The sequence below is a fragment of the Thermobia domestica genome, chromosome 18 (assembly GCF_964235325.1).
Source record: "Thermobia domestica chromosome 18, izTheDome1.hap1.1, whole genome shotgun sequence".
NCBI lineage: Eukaryota > Metazoa > Arthropoda > Insecta > Zygentoma > Lepismatidae > Thermobia > Thermobia domestica.
The window spans coordinates 13724735-13747752 of NC_137471.1; the positions used below are offsets into that span (position 1 = coordinate 13724735).

The 23018-nt window shown below is 35.8% G+C and overlaps 1 protein-coding gene across 2 annotated transcripts; it reads right to left on the minus strand.

The window, feature by feature from the left end:
• Window positions 1-2253: 2253 nt before the first annotated feature.
• LOC145674919 (uncharacterized) lies at window positions 2254-20935 on the minus strand. 2 transcript variants are annotated; one of them, XM_081745175.1, is made up of 4 exons: window positions 20744-20935; window positions 15735-15937; window positions 13202-13502; window positions 2254-5335 (listed from the first exon to the last, which is right to left on the minus strand). In XM_081745175.1, the coding sequence occupies exons 1-4, from the start codon at window positions 20773-20775 to the stop codon at window positions 3769-3771; spliced, it is 2103 nt and encodes a 700-aa protein (XP_081601301.1). In that variant the 5' UTR covers window positions 20776-20935; the 3' UTR covers window positions 2254-3768. The 2 variants fall into 2 exon arrangements, with proteins under 2 accessions (XP_081601301.1, XP_081601302.1); XM_081745176.1 differs by lacking the exon at window positions 20744-20935 and adding an exon at window positions 20324-20704.
• Between the last annotated feature and the right edge of the window lie 2083 nt (window positions 20936-23018).

The following is a 23018-nucleotide window of genomic DNA, read 5'->3' on the forward strand; positions in this document are numbered from 1 at the left end:
ATATGTGTGTTAGGGTATACAGTCTAAAACTTCATCTCCTCATTACATAACCACCTATGGACCGATTTGAATAAAACAAGACCTGTAGTAAATGGAATTATCTTTCACAATAAACTATATACTATGTTATTCCTTTTGTTCAGTGGTGTATGGGGCATTAACGTTATCAGTGACATATTGGTTAACATGGATGTTGTATAACTTAACTAAAGTACTGTAGTGACGGGTGTGCTAAAAGTTATAGACAGTCAGGGTTGGTCTAGAGAGGGTGGCCCAGAAGTTAGCTATCTTAACTACTTGTATGGATCTTATTTTTGCAAGTTTAAGATCTTCTGGAAATGTTCCGTTTCAAGAGAGGAAATGCATATATTAGTCAATGGTTCAAGAATATATTCGGAACGCCTTTTAAGCTAATAATGAGAATATCTTCGGGCTCAGAAGATTTTTTCGTCTTATTTTTTTAAATAATTGATCTTATTTCTAGGTCTGTGATAGGTATTATGTACATAGATTTACTACATAATTTTATGTTAGTCTTTTCAAACCTAGAACTATGAGAGTATGTTTTAGCAACATTGGCAAAAAAAATCATTAAGTATGTTTGCAATATGGTACTTATTTAAAATTTCTTGGTCACTGTTGATTATTTTTTTCAATCCCTATATCCTGCAGTTTTGATGCAGTTGATTGTTCGCTTACTATTTGCCATAGGGTTTTCTATTTGTTATCTGACTTAGTTATCCTATTTGATGTGTACATTTTCTTTGCTTCTTTTATTACTCTTTTAAGAATACTTCTATATTTATTAAAACATTCTTTTAGTTTTCAGTTATCCGTTTTTTTTTTTACAATTTTATGTAATTGTTTCTTTCTCTTGCAGGAATTGCTTTGCCTCGTGTTATCAAGTTACATCTTGCTTTGATGGACTATATTTTTATCTTCATAAGTGGAAAGGCTATTTCGAAATAGTGTCTTAGGTACTTTAGGTTTGTTTCGTGAAAATTTCTTGTCCGCTTACATTCTTTTCTATCTATTTTTCGGTTTTGCGTTGTATTATATTTGTTGATGAGATATTAAACTTCAAAATTCACTCCTAGAAATTTTCAGATTTGGATTTAGACCATTGGACATCCCACTGATCCACCTGAATACCACAGAAAGAAATGAATGTTTGTCAGTAACTGAAAAGTGGTTGTTAGGACACTAATCTGTTTGTTTATATAAAAATCAAGCAAAGATTTGTGAATCATGACTATATGAGTTTCTTTAAACTTATGCATTTAGCAGGAATCTAAAGTTTGTTTACAGAACCTGAAACTCGATTTGGTTAGGAATAGCAAACGAGGGAGTCTGCTCTGTCTTAAACCAATTAGTGCTTCCTAGTGGGTAACAAATGTTTGGTACTTATGTTTTAATGGCCTTGTAACAAATGTTTAAAATAAATGACAGCGATTTGTTTGTTGGTTACAAATACATGTTTGCTAAGACGTAACTAATGTTTGTTATGGGCTACGAAATTAATTTAAACAAAATAATTCTATAAATTTGTTTAAAAGGAATGATTTGTTTGTGTCTGACAAATATTGTTTAGTAATAGGTAACAAATGTTTGCTGTGGTGAGCTAAATTCATTTAAACAAACATTGAGAAACTGAGACAGGACGGATAAAATTTCTAAAAAAATCTACAATTGAAATTACAAAAACAAAAATTTTAAAGGTGTCTTGCTAATGTGGAGAATTTGCTTTGTTTGACTTGCTGTACTTTTAATGGTCAAGTTATATTTATTTAATGAGGGAAAACTGCTATTGTACTTGTAATACCTCTCTATATTGAAGTCTTAAGAAAGAACCTATTTTGCGCAGAGACTTTAAAGTTATCAGAGTGGCGACATTATTACAATCTGCGTGCAGAAAAGATCAATTAATATTTGTACACAATCACGGATCTAGAGTATACTCTTGTCTATTACAAGGCAAACATACCGGTAATCATATTTTACTCTTAACAAGGAATTTTTACCTGTAAAATTTTACTCTAGGCAATTCAATCGTTACAATGATTATTAAAAGATACGATGAAATTATGTTAGGCATTGTTGTGTTATAATAGTAAAACAACTGTTAACTGAGTGGCTAAGAAGTTTAATAACTGAACGTATTGCAAATAAAATCTTAATTTTAGACCTTTTTTGCTTCTGAAAATTTGGTTCTACAAATTAAAATGAAGTATAAAGTAATATAATTATGTTTATTCAAAAGATTGCTTAAGCTTTTACTGTAAAATTGTTACCAAGATACAAAAAAATGTTGACAAATGTAGTATAAAATGATTGTGGTTAACTTACAGTCCAAATTACAAGTATGGTACTGTTGATACTATTTGATAATAAATGACATTTAAATTTGGCAGTAATTACAAATCGTAATTTATTAATCTTACAGATTATCGTAAGAATCATTGTAATTGAACTATCACTTAAGCCAGCATCAATCAGTAACAATAATTGAATCATATTTTGTCAATCCAATCCATTATGATTTCATTATGACTTCACCATGATGTAAGGCAGCCATTTTCTTTTATTTCACTGAAAGACTCAACGAAATTAATAGACATGGCTGAATTTTCTAGAAATCTTGTACGTCAGTGTCAAGGATGATACAAAAGAGAGGATCTACCCATACGTATCTTCATCCTATGAACTCAATAAATCCAAAAAAACAACCGATCATCGTCTGAATAGGCACGTCTGATTGGCTACTCTCGTTTCCACCATGATTGTTAGCTCGAAACATTGCGATCTTACTGGCGCGGAGTGGGCAGAGCAAGGATGTTATAAATAGAGGATCTGCCACAATAGTCTTTTCTGTACCACTGAACCACTTTTTATTGTCAATCAAGATGGAATATGCGGGGTAGTCTTTTATTACGAGATTACCTGCGAGGATATATCTACATTCAGTACTTTACATTGTATAAATAAGAATCCATAAAGCTCTAAATTTCACAACATAACTGTTACAAGATTGACATAGATATCTCTGAAGAAAAGCTATTAACAGTAAGCTACAGACATGAGATCTTTACCACCAATCAAAGCTAATGACGTTTTTAATACCAAGAAATCACTCTCACATAGCAACAAAGACACACGTTATCTTTCGATGAGTAAAATGCATATATTTTAATGATGCTCCACCCTAGCCATAGGAACTAAATACCCGGTTCTGATTGGTTGGAGTTATCCGTTTCTAGCCACGTAGCATACATATAGCAGAAAGCAAACGTCAGACGCTGTCAGTCCTCGGAGGCTGCTAATAAAAATCGCTTTCGGCATAAGTTCGAACCTTGCTGATGGACTTTTTAAATTTTTATTATTTTTTTTTCATTAAAATAAGATGAAAACAATACTTATTTTTGCTTGTAGGTCATATATAATACATAAATTTTACACACACGACCTTATCGATAATAAAAAGTTACTTACTTCTGAAACAGCTCAGCGAGTGTTAGCGAGCGAAGGAGGTTATTAGCTCCGCAGGGCTCGTTTTGTTCTCCTTTGACTCCTATGATAATACGTCACACTCGGGTATTCCAACTACAACGTAAATCTAACCTCACTTTCTTCTTTGTGAGCAACTTGATACAGGTGTCTAGGGTCGAGCGCAAAAATTATACCAGTAAAAGATTGTGAATTGAATAAGGTACACGAATAATGCTTTTTAAACTGTGCTTTCAAGAAACTGATACAAAACAAGTCTAAAATTTATCCATATAGATAATCGTAGTTTTTAAGGAATTTTTTACAGTAGCAATATAGTTTAATTCGATAATCTGTCACACATATACTCTGATTACCATAGCTATTAAGTCTGCTAACAAATGTTGGTGTATCGAAAGAATTATTACTTGGATGGTATACAAGTGTACTTTCGAATATTCCATCACCAGGTTTGGTTACAATAGTGATGATATAATGAATAATGTCTCTGTTTTGAGTAATTCTGTTGCGAGTGAACTGTGATGGAATGCGAATAAGTGCGTTCCTAAGTTCATCAATTACTAATTTGGAACACTGCTTATAACGTTTCAAGAAACCATTAATATGACTTATAAGGAATTTAGCAGCTGTTCGGATTTTCGGTTTAGCTTCCAAAAGCTTTATGGAGTCTGGTTCACAAATACACCAATGATCCTCTATACCAGCATCATAGCACGTTCGACTGGTTTGTATCGGAAGAAATAAAGAAATTCCTCGTGACTGGTTCGATAGGTTTTGAGATCTCTTTATCAAAGAACTGCGTTCAATTCTGCGTACATCTAAGATGTCTTTCAAAGTCTCATGAAGATCAAAATGACTTGTTAATTTACGCGAGTTTTGCTGTAAATTAGAAATGGCGTCTGGATACAAACTACGGAACCATTTAGGAAATACGAAAAATAAATAAGGTAAACGTTCTTCTGTATAACCGATATATGTTTCTCTGATGCGAGAATTCGATCGTGCTCCATGATCACTCATAAATATTAAAATTGTCTCATTTAAAGCTCCGGATTTAAACAAATCATTTAAAACGGACTTATAGTCTTTGTCTCCCAATTTTGCCGCATTAAGATCATCATGAGATAAACTAACGTACCAAAACAATGCAAAATATAATTTAAAACGGAAAGATAAAACTAATTTTCTGATGTAATCGTTAATAAGGTTAATTGATTTTCGAGGACCAACACAACGATTCAAGTGATGTACACCTTCTGATAATGCTAATACCATGTACGTTTTAGGATAGTAATCAGTTGGTTGTTTCAAGAAACCCATTTTACCAAAGTTAAACATTCCAAGACGACTTTCTTCGCCGAAAACTGTTCTGTATCCTTCCTTGCTGAAATTCTTAAATAGCCACGGACAATCATCAAATATTGTATAAGTGGTTGGCCAGCACGTTTTCCGCAATTCTTTTACTGTCATTCCAGTGAGAACAGCAACCATATTAGGAAATGTATTATCACCAACTTTATTAAATCCAACCATTTCAATAGCTTGCAATTTCTTTTTCAAAAAAGAAAGTGTTTTGGGCATTTGTCGATACAAGTTCAACCGTGACAGTGAATCAATTCCAAGGATTAACACACTAATTTTTGGTCTTTTTTGATTAGGTTTTTCAGAGTTAGATGTCAAGTTTTCACACCTTTCTTCCACTTCACGTTTCAAAGGAACAAAAGCATGATAATCTCGATATTTGATTGTTCCATATACTGAACAGTTTATTTTAACGAATTCCTCGTTAATTTGCACTGGTTCAGAAAAGTATCTGCAACTCCTGCTGTATCTGAAACAGAAAAATTCTAGTTGAAATATATACGATTGTTATTGCACCAAAAGCTATTGTGTCCTTGAATGTAATATAAAATTTTATTGTACTACAGTGGAAGACGTGGATCTTAATTTAAACAAAAATATACAATTTTATATTATAACTATTAATGTCAATTGCATATTTCTATATAATTTTTACCATGTAATTCTGTTACAGGTGTTAATTTCTACCATCTAATTCTGTTACTGATGTTAATTTTTACCATTTATTTCTGTTGGAGATGTTAATTTGTACCATTTAATTCTCTTACAGATGCTAATTTCTACCATCTAATTCTGTTACATATGCTAATTTCTACCATCTAATTCTGTTACATATGCTAATTTCTACCATCTAATGTTATGCTTACAGACGGTAAGCCAACACTGAAGCATTGCTCTGCGGAATACTCCTACATATATGACATAAAACAAAGGAATTCAAATAAAAATAGAATAATCTTTAACAACATTTTTGAGTTACCTATGAGTCAAAATTAAACATACGCCAGGGGATGCAACGTGATAGCGACCATAAAGTTTGTATTTGGCAGTTTCTGAAAATGTTTTTCCTGGTGCGTAAGCAGTCATTTACAACATCCACAACAGCCTCGTCCATGCCTAAATACTTGCCTTTCATGTGTCTTCTTGGCACAGAACGAAAGATAATCTGACGATGCAAAGTATAAACAGGGAGATGTTGAATCAATTCAAAGCAAAAGACACGCATGGCAAGCCATTTGGCACAGCGCATTGTCATAAGAAAAGAGAAGACTGCGTTCCAGTTTATCAGGATAGCTATCTCAACGAAAACTATTGTTCAAATGCTACAATAGGTTTGAGTAGCTTACTAATTAACTCTGTGACCTACAGAACCCACAGGTTGCATGCCGCGTTCACAAAAGCTTTCCATTGACTTCTATATCTAGCCAACTGGATCCAGTTTCTTCTTTGTATTCCTATTTCTGCGACATCCATCTCAATGTTGTCCTCCCATCTGCGCCTAGGTCGTCCTAATGGTCGTTTTCCGATTGGATTTCCAGTAAAACTTTGAAAGCGTCCCTACTTCCTTCCATTTTAGCTATATACCATGTCCACCTGAGCCTCCTAGACTTGATGATACTAACAATGATTGGCAAACGGTACAAATTATGTAGTTCCTCGTTATGGAGTTTCCGCAATTTACCTTTCCCGATCGTCTTGGGTCGAAATATTCATCTCAGAATTTTATTCTCATATACTCTCAGATTATGTTCTTCGCTCAGAGTAAGTGACCATGTTTCTCAACCATACAGCATAACAGTCATTGCTATCGTTTTGGTATTTTAAGCTTCAAATTTCTCGACAAAATTCGCGACGGCAAAAGATTTTGAACTGAATAACAATACGAATGCTCTGTATTCAGTCGACTTTTTATTTATTCATGGGTATGGTTTTGGTCTTTAATATTGATCCTAGATATTTGAAAGTATCGTTGTAGATACAGGATTACAACGAATTCGCGAGGTACCGGTCAACTCATTCTTTCTTAGTAGAACACCTATCGACGACTTCTGTGAATGAGAGGAGTTTGGCGGTAGAAGAACGACGTGTTTTTGTGTTTCTGCTATTTTCATCTTTTGCTCTTCTGCAAAACAAGTAAGTGCTTGTAATATAAAAACTGTCTAACTCTTATGAATATTCAGCGGTTACAGGCACATAACATTGTCCAATTTGAACACAACGTTTCTCGAAATATTACAAGAATTTGGTATGTATTTTTTTCGAGACATTCTTCAGTAATGACTAACATTTTAGATGGTCCTGATAAATATCACTAATGACTTTTATGTTTCTTAAGTACAATAATACGTACATAGCAATAGCTTGTACTGCATGTATATACTGGAAAAAAGTTTTTTTAAAAAAAAAAAAAAATACTCTTCTTTTACTCAGATATCTTTTTGCGTATTTTCATTCCCGGCGGGAGTATTGGCGATGGACCTGGAAAAAGCGTATGTCAGCATCGATCATGGCTTCTTAGCGTTAACTCTCGAAGCCTGGGGCTTCCTGTTTGCCTTCTGGCAGGTCATCTCCGATCTTTATGCTACAGCGAACTTTCACATTCAGATTAATGGTCATTTATCCCCCGTTATTGTTAAAACGAGACTTGCCTTTCACGCTTTTTGCATTTGTGCTAGACCCTTTACTTCGGCGATTGGCCACATTATCGTCTCCTGGCCCCTTTATGTTTCGCAGCCAAAATATCTGACGATCTAAACATAAAGGAGTGGATCCCGCAGCTATGATGGAATGTTTTCCAGTTTTGCGGCGATTTTCACGTTGTTCTGGTCTCCACTATAATATACATAAAACACATTTTTTACAGTTTCATGGTTTTCACTTACCTACAAGTGCGCCCGATATACCACCCATACATAAAACACATTTTTTTACAGTTTCATGGTTTTCACTTACCTACAAGTGCGCCCGATATACCACCCATACCTCATGTCACATCTTTAACAATCCTAGGAATTCCCTTCACGTCATGTCCAACTCAGAATTATGATTAGATTTGGTCCCCACTCTTATCACAGGTACATCAACTGTTATATTCCTTCCGTTTTCGAATACTCCATTTATTACATCGTATATTCAATTTATTAACGTTTATGTGGTTGCAAAACTGTGGTACCGGGCGACAGCTTACCCCCTACCGGAAATGTATGCACGTAAGTTTGAATTTCAGTTTCTTTGGCATATTTGGCGTGGCTTCTTTTTCCGCGTTCCCCGTACAGCACTTTATCTTCCGCGTTTACGTGGGGATTAAGTTTCGTTCATCTTCGACTTAAATGCCAAACATTGTTCATGTGCTATTTCTATAATGATATTCTTCTTGGAGACTGTAACACAGCAATGGATTCGTTGCTTCTGGCAGAGTTATAAATATCCTTTGAGCCATCCTTTTATACAATTTGCGGCCCAGTGTCCGCCCTATGTTCTGACCTTAATTCGCAATTGAACCTACGCTGGGATGATCATAGACCCCGCCTATCTTAATGCACGTACATTATCGTATCCTTTCAGAGTTAACATGTCCTCAGACGCGCCTTACAATATTCCACTATTTTCCGTAGGTGATTTGGCCACAAGTCTGGGTCAATATTTTTGATTCTGTGTTACCTTCTTACATGCAAGAAGCCTGTTTTAAAGTTGCCCATTAGCTCATTCCTACTCGTGGGCGTTTATTTGCTGTTCAATGCGCACCTGATGCGATTTGCGAAAGATGCAATAAAGAAGATACATTGGACCACCGTTATACACAGTGTGTAGGTGCTTCCCCAATTTGGAAAATTCTGACGGCGATGTTAGGCCGTATTAGTAGCCGTCCACCGCATCAGTTCACCGTAGATTACTTGTTATTTCCAGATTTTCGTTTTTTCCCACCAGCGAAATATCATGCGGTGCTCTTCCTAATTGCATCTTCAGTGTGTCTCGTTTTTTTGTTTTTCTTTTTTCTCTTGTTTTTTTTCTTATATGTTGATGTTTAATAAGTCCAGCTATTGTTAGAGCTACTCTCTTGAGTTAATTTGTTACGGCAGTTGTTCGGTTGTTGTTAATTTTCTGAATTTCATGTAAGTACAATATAACTCAGGGATTAGTGTTGTGAATTCCTAATCCGGCGGTCCGGGTTCGATTCTCCCTCTCACCATTTACACTTTTTAAAATGTTTCATTTACAAGGCTAAGCTCCAGTTGGAAGCTGCTAAATGAAAGATAATCTTCAGTGGAGAAATTTAGTAATGATGTAATCCTGAAAATAAAGGAAGAAAAATGAATGGAGAAAACGAGTTACAGAGTTAATTCTGTTAATGGTTCTATACTTGATATTATGCGTAAATTTCGTGCATTTTTAAATTGCTGTTTATTGACACTATATTCTCCTCTTTTTTCCTTGTGTCTGAATGTGTAATTGTCCACAAATATTATACAAATCAGGAACCCTAAGTTATATTTGTAACCTAAGGGGAAGTACGCTTAGTATGGATATGTTCTGCAACTCGTTTGAGTGTTATCGAATTTTGCATTTTTAATGTTTACAAATAAATTACTTCATACCAATATTTAGCATTTTCAAAAGTCATTTAACAAATAATGAAGTCGGACAAGTTCTTGCGAAGTAACATTACGTGTCAATCAGTGGCGCCGGAACCTAGGAGCTCAAGCCCTATTAAATTCCCAAAATTTTCATTAGGGGCTGAGTTCTTCTAATGAATGATCCATTCATACGAGTACTTTAATTTGGATGTAGGACTACTGTTAATGGTTTCAAAACTCAGCGCAAGCCTTTGTGTTAAAAAAAAAAAACTACTATATATACCGCATAATCTATCCGTATATTATTTGATACGCATATGCTGTATGTATAGTCATTTGAAGTAAGTTAACTTGTTTATATAATCCCTCGTTTGAGTTAATTGTAAGATTCTTTAAGTCCCCCGACTGTTATCTCCTCATCGGCGCATCTGGTGTCCGTATATTTTTTCTGGTACTGTGCTGTGTACTGTGAGTACAAGTATGCAAGGACTCTCTTTTGCCATTTCGTCAGCCAGCGTTTTCCACACTTCTGCACATAACACTCTTTACGATTTGTTCTTTTAACAGGTGGGTTCAACTTCATGATGCTGTTCTAGCTGCTCTACCAAGGGTAATTAATCTTGGAGCGGGCGTTCGTTGGGTTACCTAACTCACGGATTTTGAACCTCAAGAATTTATGTGGTCCACTGATGTTGCTTCCCTGGCCAACAATTTCGTACACTGATTGAGGGAGGATTACTGGGTTGTTTCTGTATTTCGGGAATTATTTTTGAGAAGGTAAAAAAAAATTCCAGTTTACTCTGCCGCAGTGACTGTGAATTCCTAGGGATCCCGAAGAAGAAGCTGAAAGAAGAATTTCCACAACAGCAGTCGTAGCATTTCTTTGTATGGAAGGAAAAGATCTTGCGAAACGAGAAAGAGGGCGCCCGTCCTCATCCATTGATAGAGAGTTCCAACACAAGAGGCATCGTGGTCCATTGCAGGCAATTCCGAAGATTGAAGTGTTGACAGATGCAGTAGCGCACTGGCCTCTTGTTGTGAAATCAAGGCAGCGTTGCAAGTAGCTAAAATGGAAGTTACATACAGTTATAAAGAATTCCAAATGTAATGTTCATCTGCGTCTAAACAAGAACGGTTTTCTGGAATTCCATGAGCAGTTGAAAATTCAATTGCGGTAAATGTGACACAAAGTTGTCAAAAACATGAAATTAAATCTTTGAGTTTTACGTCCCACGTTTATGCCGGTTAGGCTAAAGGAGACTGTGATGATGAGAGATAAGTGAAATGGTGAAATGAAGAAAGTGGGAAGAAACGGGAGAGCCCCGAGAAAACCCATGCACACGGTTACCGCACACGGAAACTAATGGTATTTCTTGGTTGTAGGTTTACTTGTATTTGTGTTTAGCGTTTCATTGAGCAGCATGATCATATGAAACATCGACCTACAATTTAACGTGGGATCCAAACCACATGAGCCCCTACCGGAAACCAATCCATGTCTTTCGCGTCAAATGCGCGCCACATGGAGACAAGGAAGTTCTTAGATATTTTTGTTTTGCTATATATTAACAGATTTTTTTTACGATTGAAACAGTTCCTGGATTGTAGTTCTGCATAACGTGCTATAGTGGTTTCGGATTTTAACTTCTTATGAACCAGGCCCGTTGCCAGCCCAAAAATTTAGGGGGGGGGGCAGTAGAAGTTAGGGGAGGCCCGACCCAATCATATTATACTTCATCACCATATGTATTATAGTTCATTTGCAAGCCTACCGTGAAATTTTATGGGGGCCAGTCAAAGTTTAGGAGGGAACCCGGCCCCCCTTGCCCCCCGTGGATACGGGTGTGTTATAAACTCTTCCAGAATGAAAATTATTTCCTTCAGCATGTATACCACAATGCTGTGGAACTGTATACAAGTTCTTTGTCTCGATTATCAACACTTGTCTCGCGCAACAAACGTGAAACATGAATATTTGCTCAATAGATTGCGTCGATCGTTCTGTGTAACAATTTACAAAAGATCTTTCAAATACTGCTGTATAATAGGTATAATTTCTCATAACTTCTGAGTTTCTCTACGATCACCCCATACGAATTGTAAAATTTTTGATTTATAACTTATTTGAAATAATGAATTAAAAGTTTCAAGAATTAATTTACAGTGAAAAATCCACGAATTACTGTGGCTACAAAGCAACGACACTTGCCGATCATTAACTTATAAATCCATTCAATTTTGAATTTGCAAATATGACAATTAGCTGCAGAAGTGTACCCAAGGGGGGCTAAATGGTGCCAGCCCCCAAACAGATTTCGACTGTTAGGTGTTCATTTAAACATGTTTACTAAAGCAAGTGACGAATGCTTATACTTTCACATTTCTAGCTGATATTTAGTAGCAAAAGTAGCTTGGTTTTTCCCTACAAGATTATTCGCAAAATTATAAAGGTAACCAAGAAAGTTCTGTCACTTTTTGTGGAGGTCTGTGTTCAATTGGACCTCACATTGTCACTTGAATGCCAATGGAGATTAGGCGAAGGTCAGTTGTTAGTCTGGGTATATCCAACATACTAGCTAGTTGTGACAGTTCAGTTACACCGTGAACTTGCGTAAGGACAGAGTGAACATGGGACCTCCATAGAGCGTCATAAGGGCGTGTATGCTGTACGAGTTCAAACTGGGGTCAAACGCCGATGCAGCGGGACTGAATATAAGCTAGAGCTTTGGTGAGTGTGTCGTGACTACGCGGACAGTGCAACCGTGGCTTAACTAGTTTAAGAACGGTGACTAAACACTCGAAGAGGCACAATGTGCCGGAAGACCAACACATGTACAAAATGAAGATCTTCAGGAAGCAATTGAGGTGAACAGTGGACAGAAATGTGAGGAACTGGGACTTCAATTCAGTGTGAGTGGAGAAACCATTCCGCAGCACCTCCATCAACTTGGGAAGCACTACGACTTGGGTCGATGGATCCCACCTGATTTGACTTCGGGCCAGAAGGCAACGCGAGCAGACACATGTGGTTCTTTGTTGTCTCGTCTGAGAAAGGAGCCATTTCTGCACAAGGTGTTGGCATGTAATGAGAGATGGGTCATGTACGAAGCTCCATGGTGCCGTCATCATTGATTAGCATCCCATGAATCGGTTTCAAAACAGCCGAAACCAGCACTGCACCAGAAGGTCCTCCTGTGTTTGACGGACTGCTCGCGACATCGTACATCGAGAACTGCTACCAGCTGGTCAGAGCATCAATGCAACTGTGTACTGTCAGTAGTTGAACCATGTTCAATAGAATCTCAAAACTCTGGAAACCGCACTTCTAAATCACAAAGGGAACCTCCTATTATAGGACAACGTACGCCCCATGTGGCTAGGATGACCCAGGACACCATTCTACGCCTTGAAAAGAAAACACTATTGTATCCGCCACACTCCATGAACATTGCACCGTCCGATTATCACCTGGTCCATTCCTTGGACAATCACCTTAGAGGACGCCAGTTCAAATCCCTAGTAGAGGTGCAAAATGCCCTTGATACCTTCTTCGCTTCACGGCCCACTAAGTTCTTCCGCGATGGAATCCATGGCCTTCCAGAACGTTGGCAGAAGGTTGTCGATGCTGATGGGGACTATTTTTCATCTTCCAAACACCTCTTAGGTGACATATCGATTTCAAAGATTAATGGGTGAAAAAGCGTAAGAACTTTCTTGGTTACCTTTATACAAGGCGAAAAGATTGACTATGCTGTACTTACACTAGAAGATGTTCTAAAGTGAATTTGTTAACCTTTGGATCTCCTTCACGTCTTCGAAAACTTCGGTAACAGCATCTAAAATCATCAGGGTTTACTATACCGAATACTTTTAAAGCAGATTTATTAATCCAAATAGTTGTGGCGTTAGACTCCACCAACGGTGGAAAGGGAGAACACTTCCGTGGACGTTTATATTTGATATGTTTAAGAACACTTTTATCAAATGGATCATAATCAGGGATCCGACATCCTTCTGTATCCACCAGATATCCACGAGCAGTTGGAATCACAAAATCTGTATCTGGAAAAAGGAATTAAACCTGTATGTAATATTTTTGTTAAATTAAAACCTATAATTTCTAATACTCAAGTGCATTTAATATTTTGTTCAATCTTCGTTAGGACAACATTTGATTGACGTTCAATGTTCGATTAGGTCCACGGCTCATATGGTTTAATAAGCCCCAACCAAGCTACAAATTATTTGACACAACTATTTTTTCCCCACCTAAATTTCAAAATTTATGTTTCCAAAGTACCAAATGTATTCTAGTCATATTCAATCTAGTTACAATCCATTACTTCTTTATGTGTTTGCACAACCTAGGAGTAAAATCGTGACTTGCTTCTTTCCATACAGTTATACATCGTCGATATCATAATCAAAATGTTCCTCAATTTAGAAATTGTAATTGTGTGTTAGTAAAATGCTTTGTCTCACAAGACACTGTGAATATTGCCCCAACAAGCAGGTTTGGATTGGATGTTTTGTCGCGCTTTTAGGCCCAAAAATATGTGCTGCCCCTCACCTCGAAGTTACACAATAGAAAATAGTATACAAACTTATATAACTTTATTCATATCATTATTTCAACGATTTTGTATAAATTTTAATAAAACTTCATTTTGAATCTTTTGCATGATTTGAATTATTACAAATGTAGGTTCTTGTTTTCTTAATTTGTAACTAAAATTGCAGAGAATTGTTAGTTTTATCGAGCAACGACAGGAAGAAATATGGTGAGTGGTGCTATTCAGTCGGTTCGCTAGAGCCAGTTGTTAAATATTTCGACTTCGCAGAGCTATTTGTTATATTCAGACAAAATAGTTAATTTTACCTAGTTATACCCAGGAAAAGTAAAATTTTGTTTAACTAGCTTTGTTTTTAGAAATTCTTACAGCTACAGGATTAAACGTAAGGGACCTTATGTAGAGATGTTCTGACATGTGATTAGTGCCATACTAAAGTTTCCTGTAGTAGTCAGGCCTTTAGTATGACTCTAAACATGCGTCAAAATGACTTTGAATAAGGCCCAAGATCTCTCAGAACAAAGTATGAGCGTTTATTTCTTAATTTCAAATGCTCAGATATCATGAATGAGAACTGGGCTCATATGAGAGTAGAAGCCATAGTTGATTTCGTTGCCATGACTACCTCTATTTCCATGATAATATTGTATTTATTCTCGAAATCTACATATCGTAGCGACAACAGTCAAAAAAGATGATTAATAAACGTTAAAAAGTAGAATTCTTAGCCTAATTGTGTAAATGTTAAATGCAAGAAATGTTGTGAGAGGGGGAGAAACGTTAAATGGGAACTTGAAAGCAAGGTAATGAAGTAATTTCTTACAGATAATTTCTTACTTGAAAAGTTGTACCCTACTACTATAAAAAAAAAAAAAATCGTTGCTCACTACTAGAGCAACCCACACTATGCTTTATTTTTTGCTTAATTAAGCTTTATATTTTTCCAAATTATGCTTTATTGTAAATTTCAATCATTGTTTAACATAAATCGTGTATAATGTATAACATTTACTATACGTTAAATATTCTAAATATCTTGATCTATTTATTAATATTTTATGCAACTAGTTTCTTTCATATTTATTGAACTTTCTACTTAATGCACTTATAAAGAAACATACTTTACTGGAGTCAGTTTTTTAATCACTTGTGTGCCCCTTAGAGGTAGAAAGAGAAAGTAAAAGATGCCACCAAAAATGCTCAAGTTCAAGAGGTACACATGTGTAGTTCTTGTGCACTTTTTGTAAATTTCGAATCATCATACATAAATGCGCAGTTACACTTAGAATAAAACTATTGTTTATTCATTGTTGGCGGAAAGTTTTCTTCTGGTTTTCCTTTTTTCTTTTCTCCATTTCAAAGGATTACACCGAAAAGTTTACAGAAATAAAAAATAAGCTTTTCATTGATGCATTGCTATGTTCTCAAAGGTTTTGTACTGTAAATATTGGTTAAAAATATTAATACAGTATGTTAAACGCAGTTAAACAGAATTTTCCAAAAATTGTGCTATATGTTTTAAATGATGCTTTATTTTCCAGTTATGCTTTATTATGCTTTTAAAATTCGTTTCTTCTGGACCCTTAGACAACCACAACCATGTTGAAGGTACCAACCATATGTGTAAATTGCTGTTATGCTTTCTATGATTTTGGGTTGCCTTACTGATTACATTTACTGCAGCTTGAGAACCACTGACATAAAAATATACTGATATACTTACTGACAGTTATGTTTACCACGATCTTCTTAGTAACTTCTTCCATCTTCTTAGGCTTACTGACTGGTAATTTGTAGACAATATAAATATTAGTCAGTGAAACAACAAATATCATCACACAGAAAAAAAGTCTCATGTCTGGGGCTTTTGTGATTTTCCAAAGAAATGTTTGTAAGGAAACTTTTCTCTCCATTTCTGACTTTGTTCTGTAAAAAGAAGGAGAGCGTAACTTCAATTTAAGTAATTACAAACACACAAGGTTGACTCTACTATATGTGCAACATGTGCATTTCACGTGGGGGGGGGGTCAAGTTTCGAGGGGCAGCAAAATCTATCATAACTACACTATTTAAAATAAATAGTTCTTGTTGGAAACAGAATTCATAATGATGATAGTTAAATTTACTAACCTGAGCTTCTATTTGAATACTATATTTATAAATCATGTTTAGGTTGCATTAGTTTAAGGTCATATGGACAGTGCTAAAGTAAATGGTTAAACAAATCGCAGCATGAATTGCTTGATTGTTGTCAAATATACGAACTCAATTCTCGAATAGTAGCGAACATCTGTTCCATTTAGTTACTTATAACAGTTTTGATATGAAAACGATAAAAAACTATGAACTAATATCGGCAGGTAGCGATTTGCAGTATGCAAGGTATGCAAAGGGGATGCCAACGAGTGAAGGAATGGGGCGTAACTATTGAAGTGACCTTGGAGTAAGTACACTCATGTCCAAAATAACATATAAATAACTGTCTTCTTGTAAGAATATAATTTGATAATGATTTTGCAGGGTACTTTTAATACTGGTACTATGTGTGTAATCGGGAAATGTATATTTGTGGTAAATTTCATAGGAAAAGAATTATAAATACGAAAATTAGAATGAGTAAAATAAAATTTTGCTAAATGGACAAGAAAGTTTTATTTTCGTTTTATTGTTGTTATTTACTGCTCTTTTGACATGAAATTTGCCACATACATATCTTTGCCGATTATACACATACTAACATTATAAGAAATACCGAGCGAATTCGTTATTAAATTATATGCCTACAACATGTTTATAGACATGCTACAATAATTTTGGACATGAGTGTACATGTACTCTGAAAGATTTTATATTTTTGTGTTGATGCTGAAATTCTGAGTAATGGCGAAAATAATATATATTGTGTACAAGAGTTGTAAATGTGGAAAGTAGTGCAAGGTAAATTCTCTTTTTGTAATTTGTAAGTAAATATGTAAATGATGACACGTAAGAGATATGTTTTAATTGAGAAGAACTGTTTTTCCACTCTCCTTGTTTACGCATATAACTAACGTCGTTGACCCGCTCCCATGATATCGCGCGGCACTCTTGGTGTGCATCTGCTCTGAATGTTTTGGATAACATTCTAGTTTTTAAGGCCAATCTACTACAAGTTGAATAGTGTTATATGCTACAGTTTATATGGCAAACGTAACACTGCTGTATTTATACCCATGACGCATAATCTCTCATCAAGTGAATATGCACCGATGGATGTAGATCCACCCACACTAAATGAATGTTTCATGTACAAAGACTAAATTTGGATAAAGTACTGCATCCCCGGACCAATTTTAGGAAATTTACCGCTCAATTGAAGAATTTATGTAAGTTTGTTTGTGAGTAAAAAATGAGTGAAATTCAGGTAAGTAAAAGTTAAAAAAGAGTTGAATTTGTTGGTTGTTTTTGATATTGTAAGCGACACTGTATATGGAAGCGAATGGACTATTTCACGGAGAGGTTTAGCGTACGCGCCTTTGGCGTGGGAGACCCGGGTTCGATTCCCGGCGGGAGCTCATGTGGTTCGGATTCCACGTTAATCAGTAGGTCCACGTCTCATATAGCCTCGCTGCTGAACGGGACGCTAAACTAAAATCAACTCAACTCACGGAGAGGTTCACTTGTTTTACTATATGGATCCATAGATTGTAAAACGTACCAAAAAAAAAAGGTAAGTCTAATGTGCCCATTTCATGATGAGAACAGAACCCAAGCAACCCCTGCGAGGCTTCTAACTCACCACTCAGTAGCGTAGCGTGATATTCCGAAATGGGGATGCCAAAGTTAGTCACTTATGCGATACAATAGTACTGCAATCAGCAATACATAGCTATTCCGAGGGGAAATATAGGGTTATGAAAAATTTAGAAGGGAGACCTCCCCTAATTGGTGGCCTAGTGGGACATACAGAAGCAAATGCGTGGCTTACGTTAGAAGCCAATAAGCAACTGTCTCAGCTCCTTCTTGTCGCTACCGTTGTGACGAGAAATCTCGGCCCCACTGTTGTATGAACATTGTTTTCAGTATAGTTCCCTTTATTTCTTTCTCGTGGGCAGCTTCGTTCTCCGCATACCATACTTCAATCTCGTTCTTGAAAAAGTCACCTCTAGAAATTTGTCATCTTGGGTCCGGAACTCAGACGCCCATTCGTGAATATGGGCCTGAGTCTATACGCATATGATTTGAAGATGAAATAGAAAGTACTTAAACCAACTCTGGGGTCATGTTTCTGTGTATGTATTTCGTTGTCAGATATCCAGATACTGAAGGCAGGGGTGTAAATTTGTCTTCAATATTCGGGAGACGGGTAAGACCGTTCCCATATATTTTTTAAAGCGATGTTCAAAATATTTATGAAGTTGGAAAACAATACTGTGGAGGTTCAGGGGAGCAGAGTTGTCTTCAACATTGGAAGGAGGCATATTTGAGGCTTATTCTGGGGGGAGGAGAGATGAGACTTATATTACAGTAGATGAATCGGTTGTATATTATATACCAGGCGATGTAGATGAAATTGTGGTACATATTAGTATTACAAATCACTGGTGTGAACACATTCTCAAATCTGAATACATGAAAATTTATAATTGATATGTTTCTATTTACGCTTTCACAATGATCCAAATTGAAATTTTAGGACACTTGTTTTGTAAAATATAAATAATGACTTCCCCAAAGTTACGAAAGAAAATTAACTATGTATGGCGCAACAATACTGTTATTTGAGCAAAATTATGATAATCACAATTGCATTATAGGAATCGTTACAGGAATTAAACAAATAGTTGAAAATAGACTAACAATAATTAATGACAATGAAATATTAAAGAATACGACTCTTTTTTTTTTTTTAAATGAAACTAGTCAAGGGACATCAATTTCATCTCACTTTTCTTTGTGGCGGTCGGATACAAATCATCACAATTTCAAATCGGATTAATGGGGGGAACAGCCCCCCTGTTCCAAGATTGGAGGGGATATGTCACCTTCATCTCCCCAGGATATGTGCCAGTAACTGAAGGGCCTAAGCAATCTTTGCGAGGGGCGGGGAGTGCTGGCTCTCTTGGCCTATCAGATCTGTGACCGTGATTCTACAGAATGCTTTATATTTATGCTTGTGAGTATGAGCTCCCTCAAAGAGTTTCTGGCCACGCCACTGGATAAACCATGTATTTCTGATGAAGATTAATAGTTTGCCTTTAATTACGATTAGGCCCTACAATTACGATGCATTTATTACGATTAAAGCATAACTATTTTTACTATTGTTTACATAACCGACATGCTTAAAAAAAAAAGCATTGAACTAAACCCCTTTCTGTTTTGTTCTATCTCCTTGATGTTGGCGCTCGTATGTTCTGTACAGAAACTATAGCTTAGTTCAAAATATATAGAGTTGGAAATACTTGAATACGCCAGCGTATAACTAAAGCAAAATGTAGAGTTACAAGCGATGAGGAGAGTACGAAAGCAAGTAGTTGGGCATGCGCATTCAACAGAAAGCAGACCAAAACCCCGATGCTTGTACTAGGCCTGGAAGCCCAAGGAACATAGCATACGGCAAGAGGAAAGACAGAAAATGTGCATTTGAGTGACGCGCATGCGTAGGTTCCGCTTGTCACAGTAAGGCGTGACGGCGAGAGAGCATTCAGAAGATTGCAGTGGGAATAATTGTGATAATTACAAGCAAACAATTTATATATCTTGAAATACGTATTTTTTCTTATTAACAGGGGATGCCGGGCATACTGGCGTTCCCTTACGATACGCCCCTGCTACTACTTATACTATGGATCCGTATTGTAATATTGCACGCCTAATATAACGTAATCTAACGTAATGTATCCAACCAAATATAAGCGAATGCAGTACACTTTTGTACTCTTTTTGTTTTCGATTTCAAATTGGTACGGCGATACAGCACTAATGCCTTAAATGTAATGAAAGAAGGGTGCAGTTTTACTATACGGATCCACAGATTGTAAAACGTACAGAAAAATTTCGGGAAGTCTTTTAATTTGCCCATTTTAGGTCGAGAACAGAATCTAACGAACCTCTGCGGGGATTCTAACACGTTCCTACTAGTACTATCCCTACTCCTACTTATACTATGTATCCGTATAGTAAAACTGCACGGAAAAAAGAAGTAAATATGCGATGGATGTATATATGGATCCTATTGTAATGAACAAATTGAATCCCTATTGTAGTTTTTTTTTAAACAAAGAAACTAAAACCTGAAAAGTTGTAGAAATTTACTTTTCTTGGTCTTACCGACTTTATCAACGTAAATGAGATAAGTTAGAAACAGAGGTATTTCCTAGGTGGATAAGTTGGATAAAGGAAATAAGATTATAAATTTGTTCCAAAGAAAAAATTCTTTGCACTCTTCGTAGATAGAATTTCTCTTTCTTTCATTAAACACTTAAATAGGTGTTAGTTGTTGTTGCGGATATTAAGTCCATGTCGACAACTATCAGTGCTAAATTGTATCAAACGTAATTGCATCAAAATGTTTGTTATTATGGCGGATAATGCGTTCTAACTAATCAACTAGTATGCATTATACGGTACGGATTTACTCGAAAAACTGAGATTAACGAATAATAATAATTGTTGAATATAAGTATTAAACTCTGTTGAGTAGTTATTGAAACTATTTCTCCCTTTGTAAAGTAATGGATAAATACTAACCTCGGTCGCAGCACTTGGGATTTTTCACCCATGTCACTTGAAATTGTTTCTTGGAATAAGATGGTTAAATATTAAAGGACATCGTAGAAAAAACACTGCATTTCCTCTCTGTCCGATTTGGGTTATTTTTGGATATGTGGTAGCTGAGGACGCCCCGTCAATTGTTTATACGTATGTAGCCAACTCCGTATAACCAACCTTGTGACCTCCAGAGGTCACCAAAGGTCACAGCGTACAAAAAGCATTGCATTTCCTCGTCTGTCCTTTTTATGTGATTTTTGGATATGTTGCAGCTGAGTACCCTCCTGGCCAATTTTATATGGGACCAACTCCCTATGACTAACTTTGTGACCTTCAGAGGTCATTAAAGGTCACCACCGTACAAACAGCATTGCATTTCCTCGTCTGTCCAATTTGGAAGATTTCTGGATATGTTGTAGCTGAGGACCTCCCGGAAAATTGTTTATATGGGGTCTCCCTATGACCAACCCTGTGCCCTCCATTAAATATTTTTTTAATAATGCGACAGCTATTCTCTGCTAATAAATATTTACAAGTGATAAGTCAAACTCCTAATTGATAATAAAATATTTCTAAAAATTTTTTGCTTTGCGAGTTAAAGCATTTACAGTTAAGTATGAAGTGTTCAAATGTCACTGGGCCTTTGTCGCGCTAGCATTGTAAGTAATTTTATTTATTTATTGTTTTCTCTTTTATTTTATTTTAATATGGGAATCTATTCTTATTTGGAGTGCTGATTCCGTTGCTAGATCAACAATAATATTATTTCTGATATTGACATGACATGAATAAAAGTTGTTCCATACTGTTCTATCCTTATATTCTTCTAAGTCTATATAAATTTGATGGTGCAGGTGTAGTTTATATTTTAGAAGGTTTACACATAAAATTCAATATTTTGCATCAAAGGACATGTTTATAAGAAACAGATTTCTGCTGGAGACAGAATGAAATGCAAAATAATACAGTTGTATTTTAGGTTTACAAGTGTAGGGTTACTAGTATGTAATGATTACAAGTACTTACGACGGATAAAATAAGTGAGTGCATATGAAAGATGAAGCTAATAGATGCTACTTTCCACTGGCAGTATATTTCTGCACAGTGTATGGAAACTGTATTTTACGTTTACAAATGGAGCGTTACTAGTATGAAACCATGAGTAGTACTATTCAAACTCGTATCATTGCCAAAACCCACTTCTATCTACTACCCTAGCTTGCGCGTATACCCAACGTTGCTGACGCTCCTGCTCCCTTTGACTTCACCTCCGCGAGGGCCCACAAGCTTCGTCCTGTCCTGACTCAGTGGGATAGGAATCGTGCTTTTTGGTGGTCACCTAGCACTAGTTTTAATGCTACATATCCGAAAGCCGTATTTATATGCAAATCGTAAAAGAATTGTAATTTTTCAACGATTACTTCTACTGACCCCTTGAATTTTATCTATGCCAAGTAAGATATTTTCATGTCGCCCACTGGAAACCTATTAGGGGACAATAGGAAGAAAATCAATGAAAGAATTTTTCAAGGTGCGACAAAAGTAAACCTATAGGAATTTGATGTTTAATATAAGCGACGTTGCTTTGTTATTCTAACGTACTTTGTGAAATTTGTTAATACACTTAGAGAGTCAGTACATATAGAAGCAAAATGAATTCTGTATTTTTAAAAATATATCAATGCTTGACTAATACCCAAGGATTTTTCATATTGATTAGGAAGTTGGTCGTTTATATTTTATTGGAATACTATAGTTCGGTATAGTGTATCCTTGACTCTTCCTATGTTTTGTCTTGGATCTTAGGTTAGATAAAACTGTGAAAATCAAGATACAGTTTGTCTGTAGTCTATCCATATGAGATTCCAATAGTGTAAGTTATACTACTGATGTTTTCGTGAGCCAAGTGGATATATTTTGAAATGATTAGGTCAATAATTTTAGATTTTCTCTCCTATTTCGATACGAAACATGGTAAAGATGCTACTGTTCAATTAGATGCTACTGTAAAGATATTTGATGTTCAATTAATTTGATATTTTGTATATAAAAACAATTAAAATCCAGGCAATTTTATTTTTTTGTACTTTATCGATTTTTTGTCTATATAATTCTAGTTTGTGTAAATTATGAATTTCACTGAATTAACTTAAAACCAAATCCTAAAAGTATAAAATTTCCAATTATAATTTTTATTTGTATAGGAACAATGTCGTTTTTTTAATGTAGTGTTCATTGGACAAAGTTAACTTTG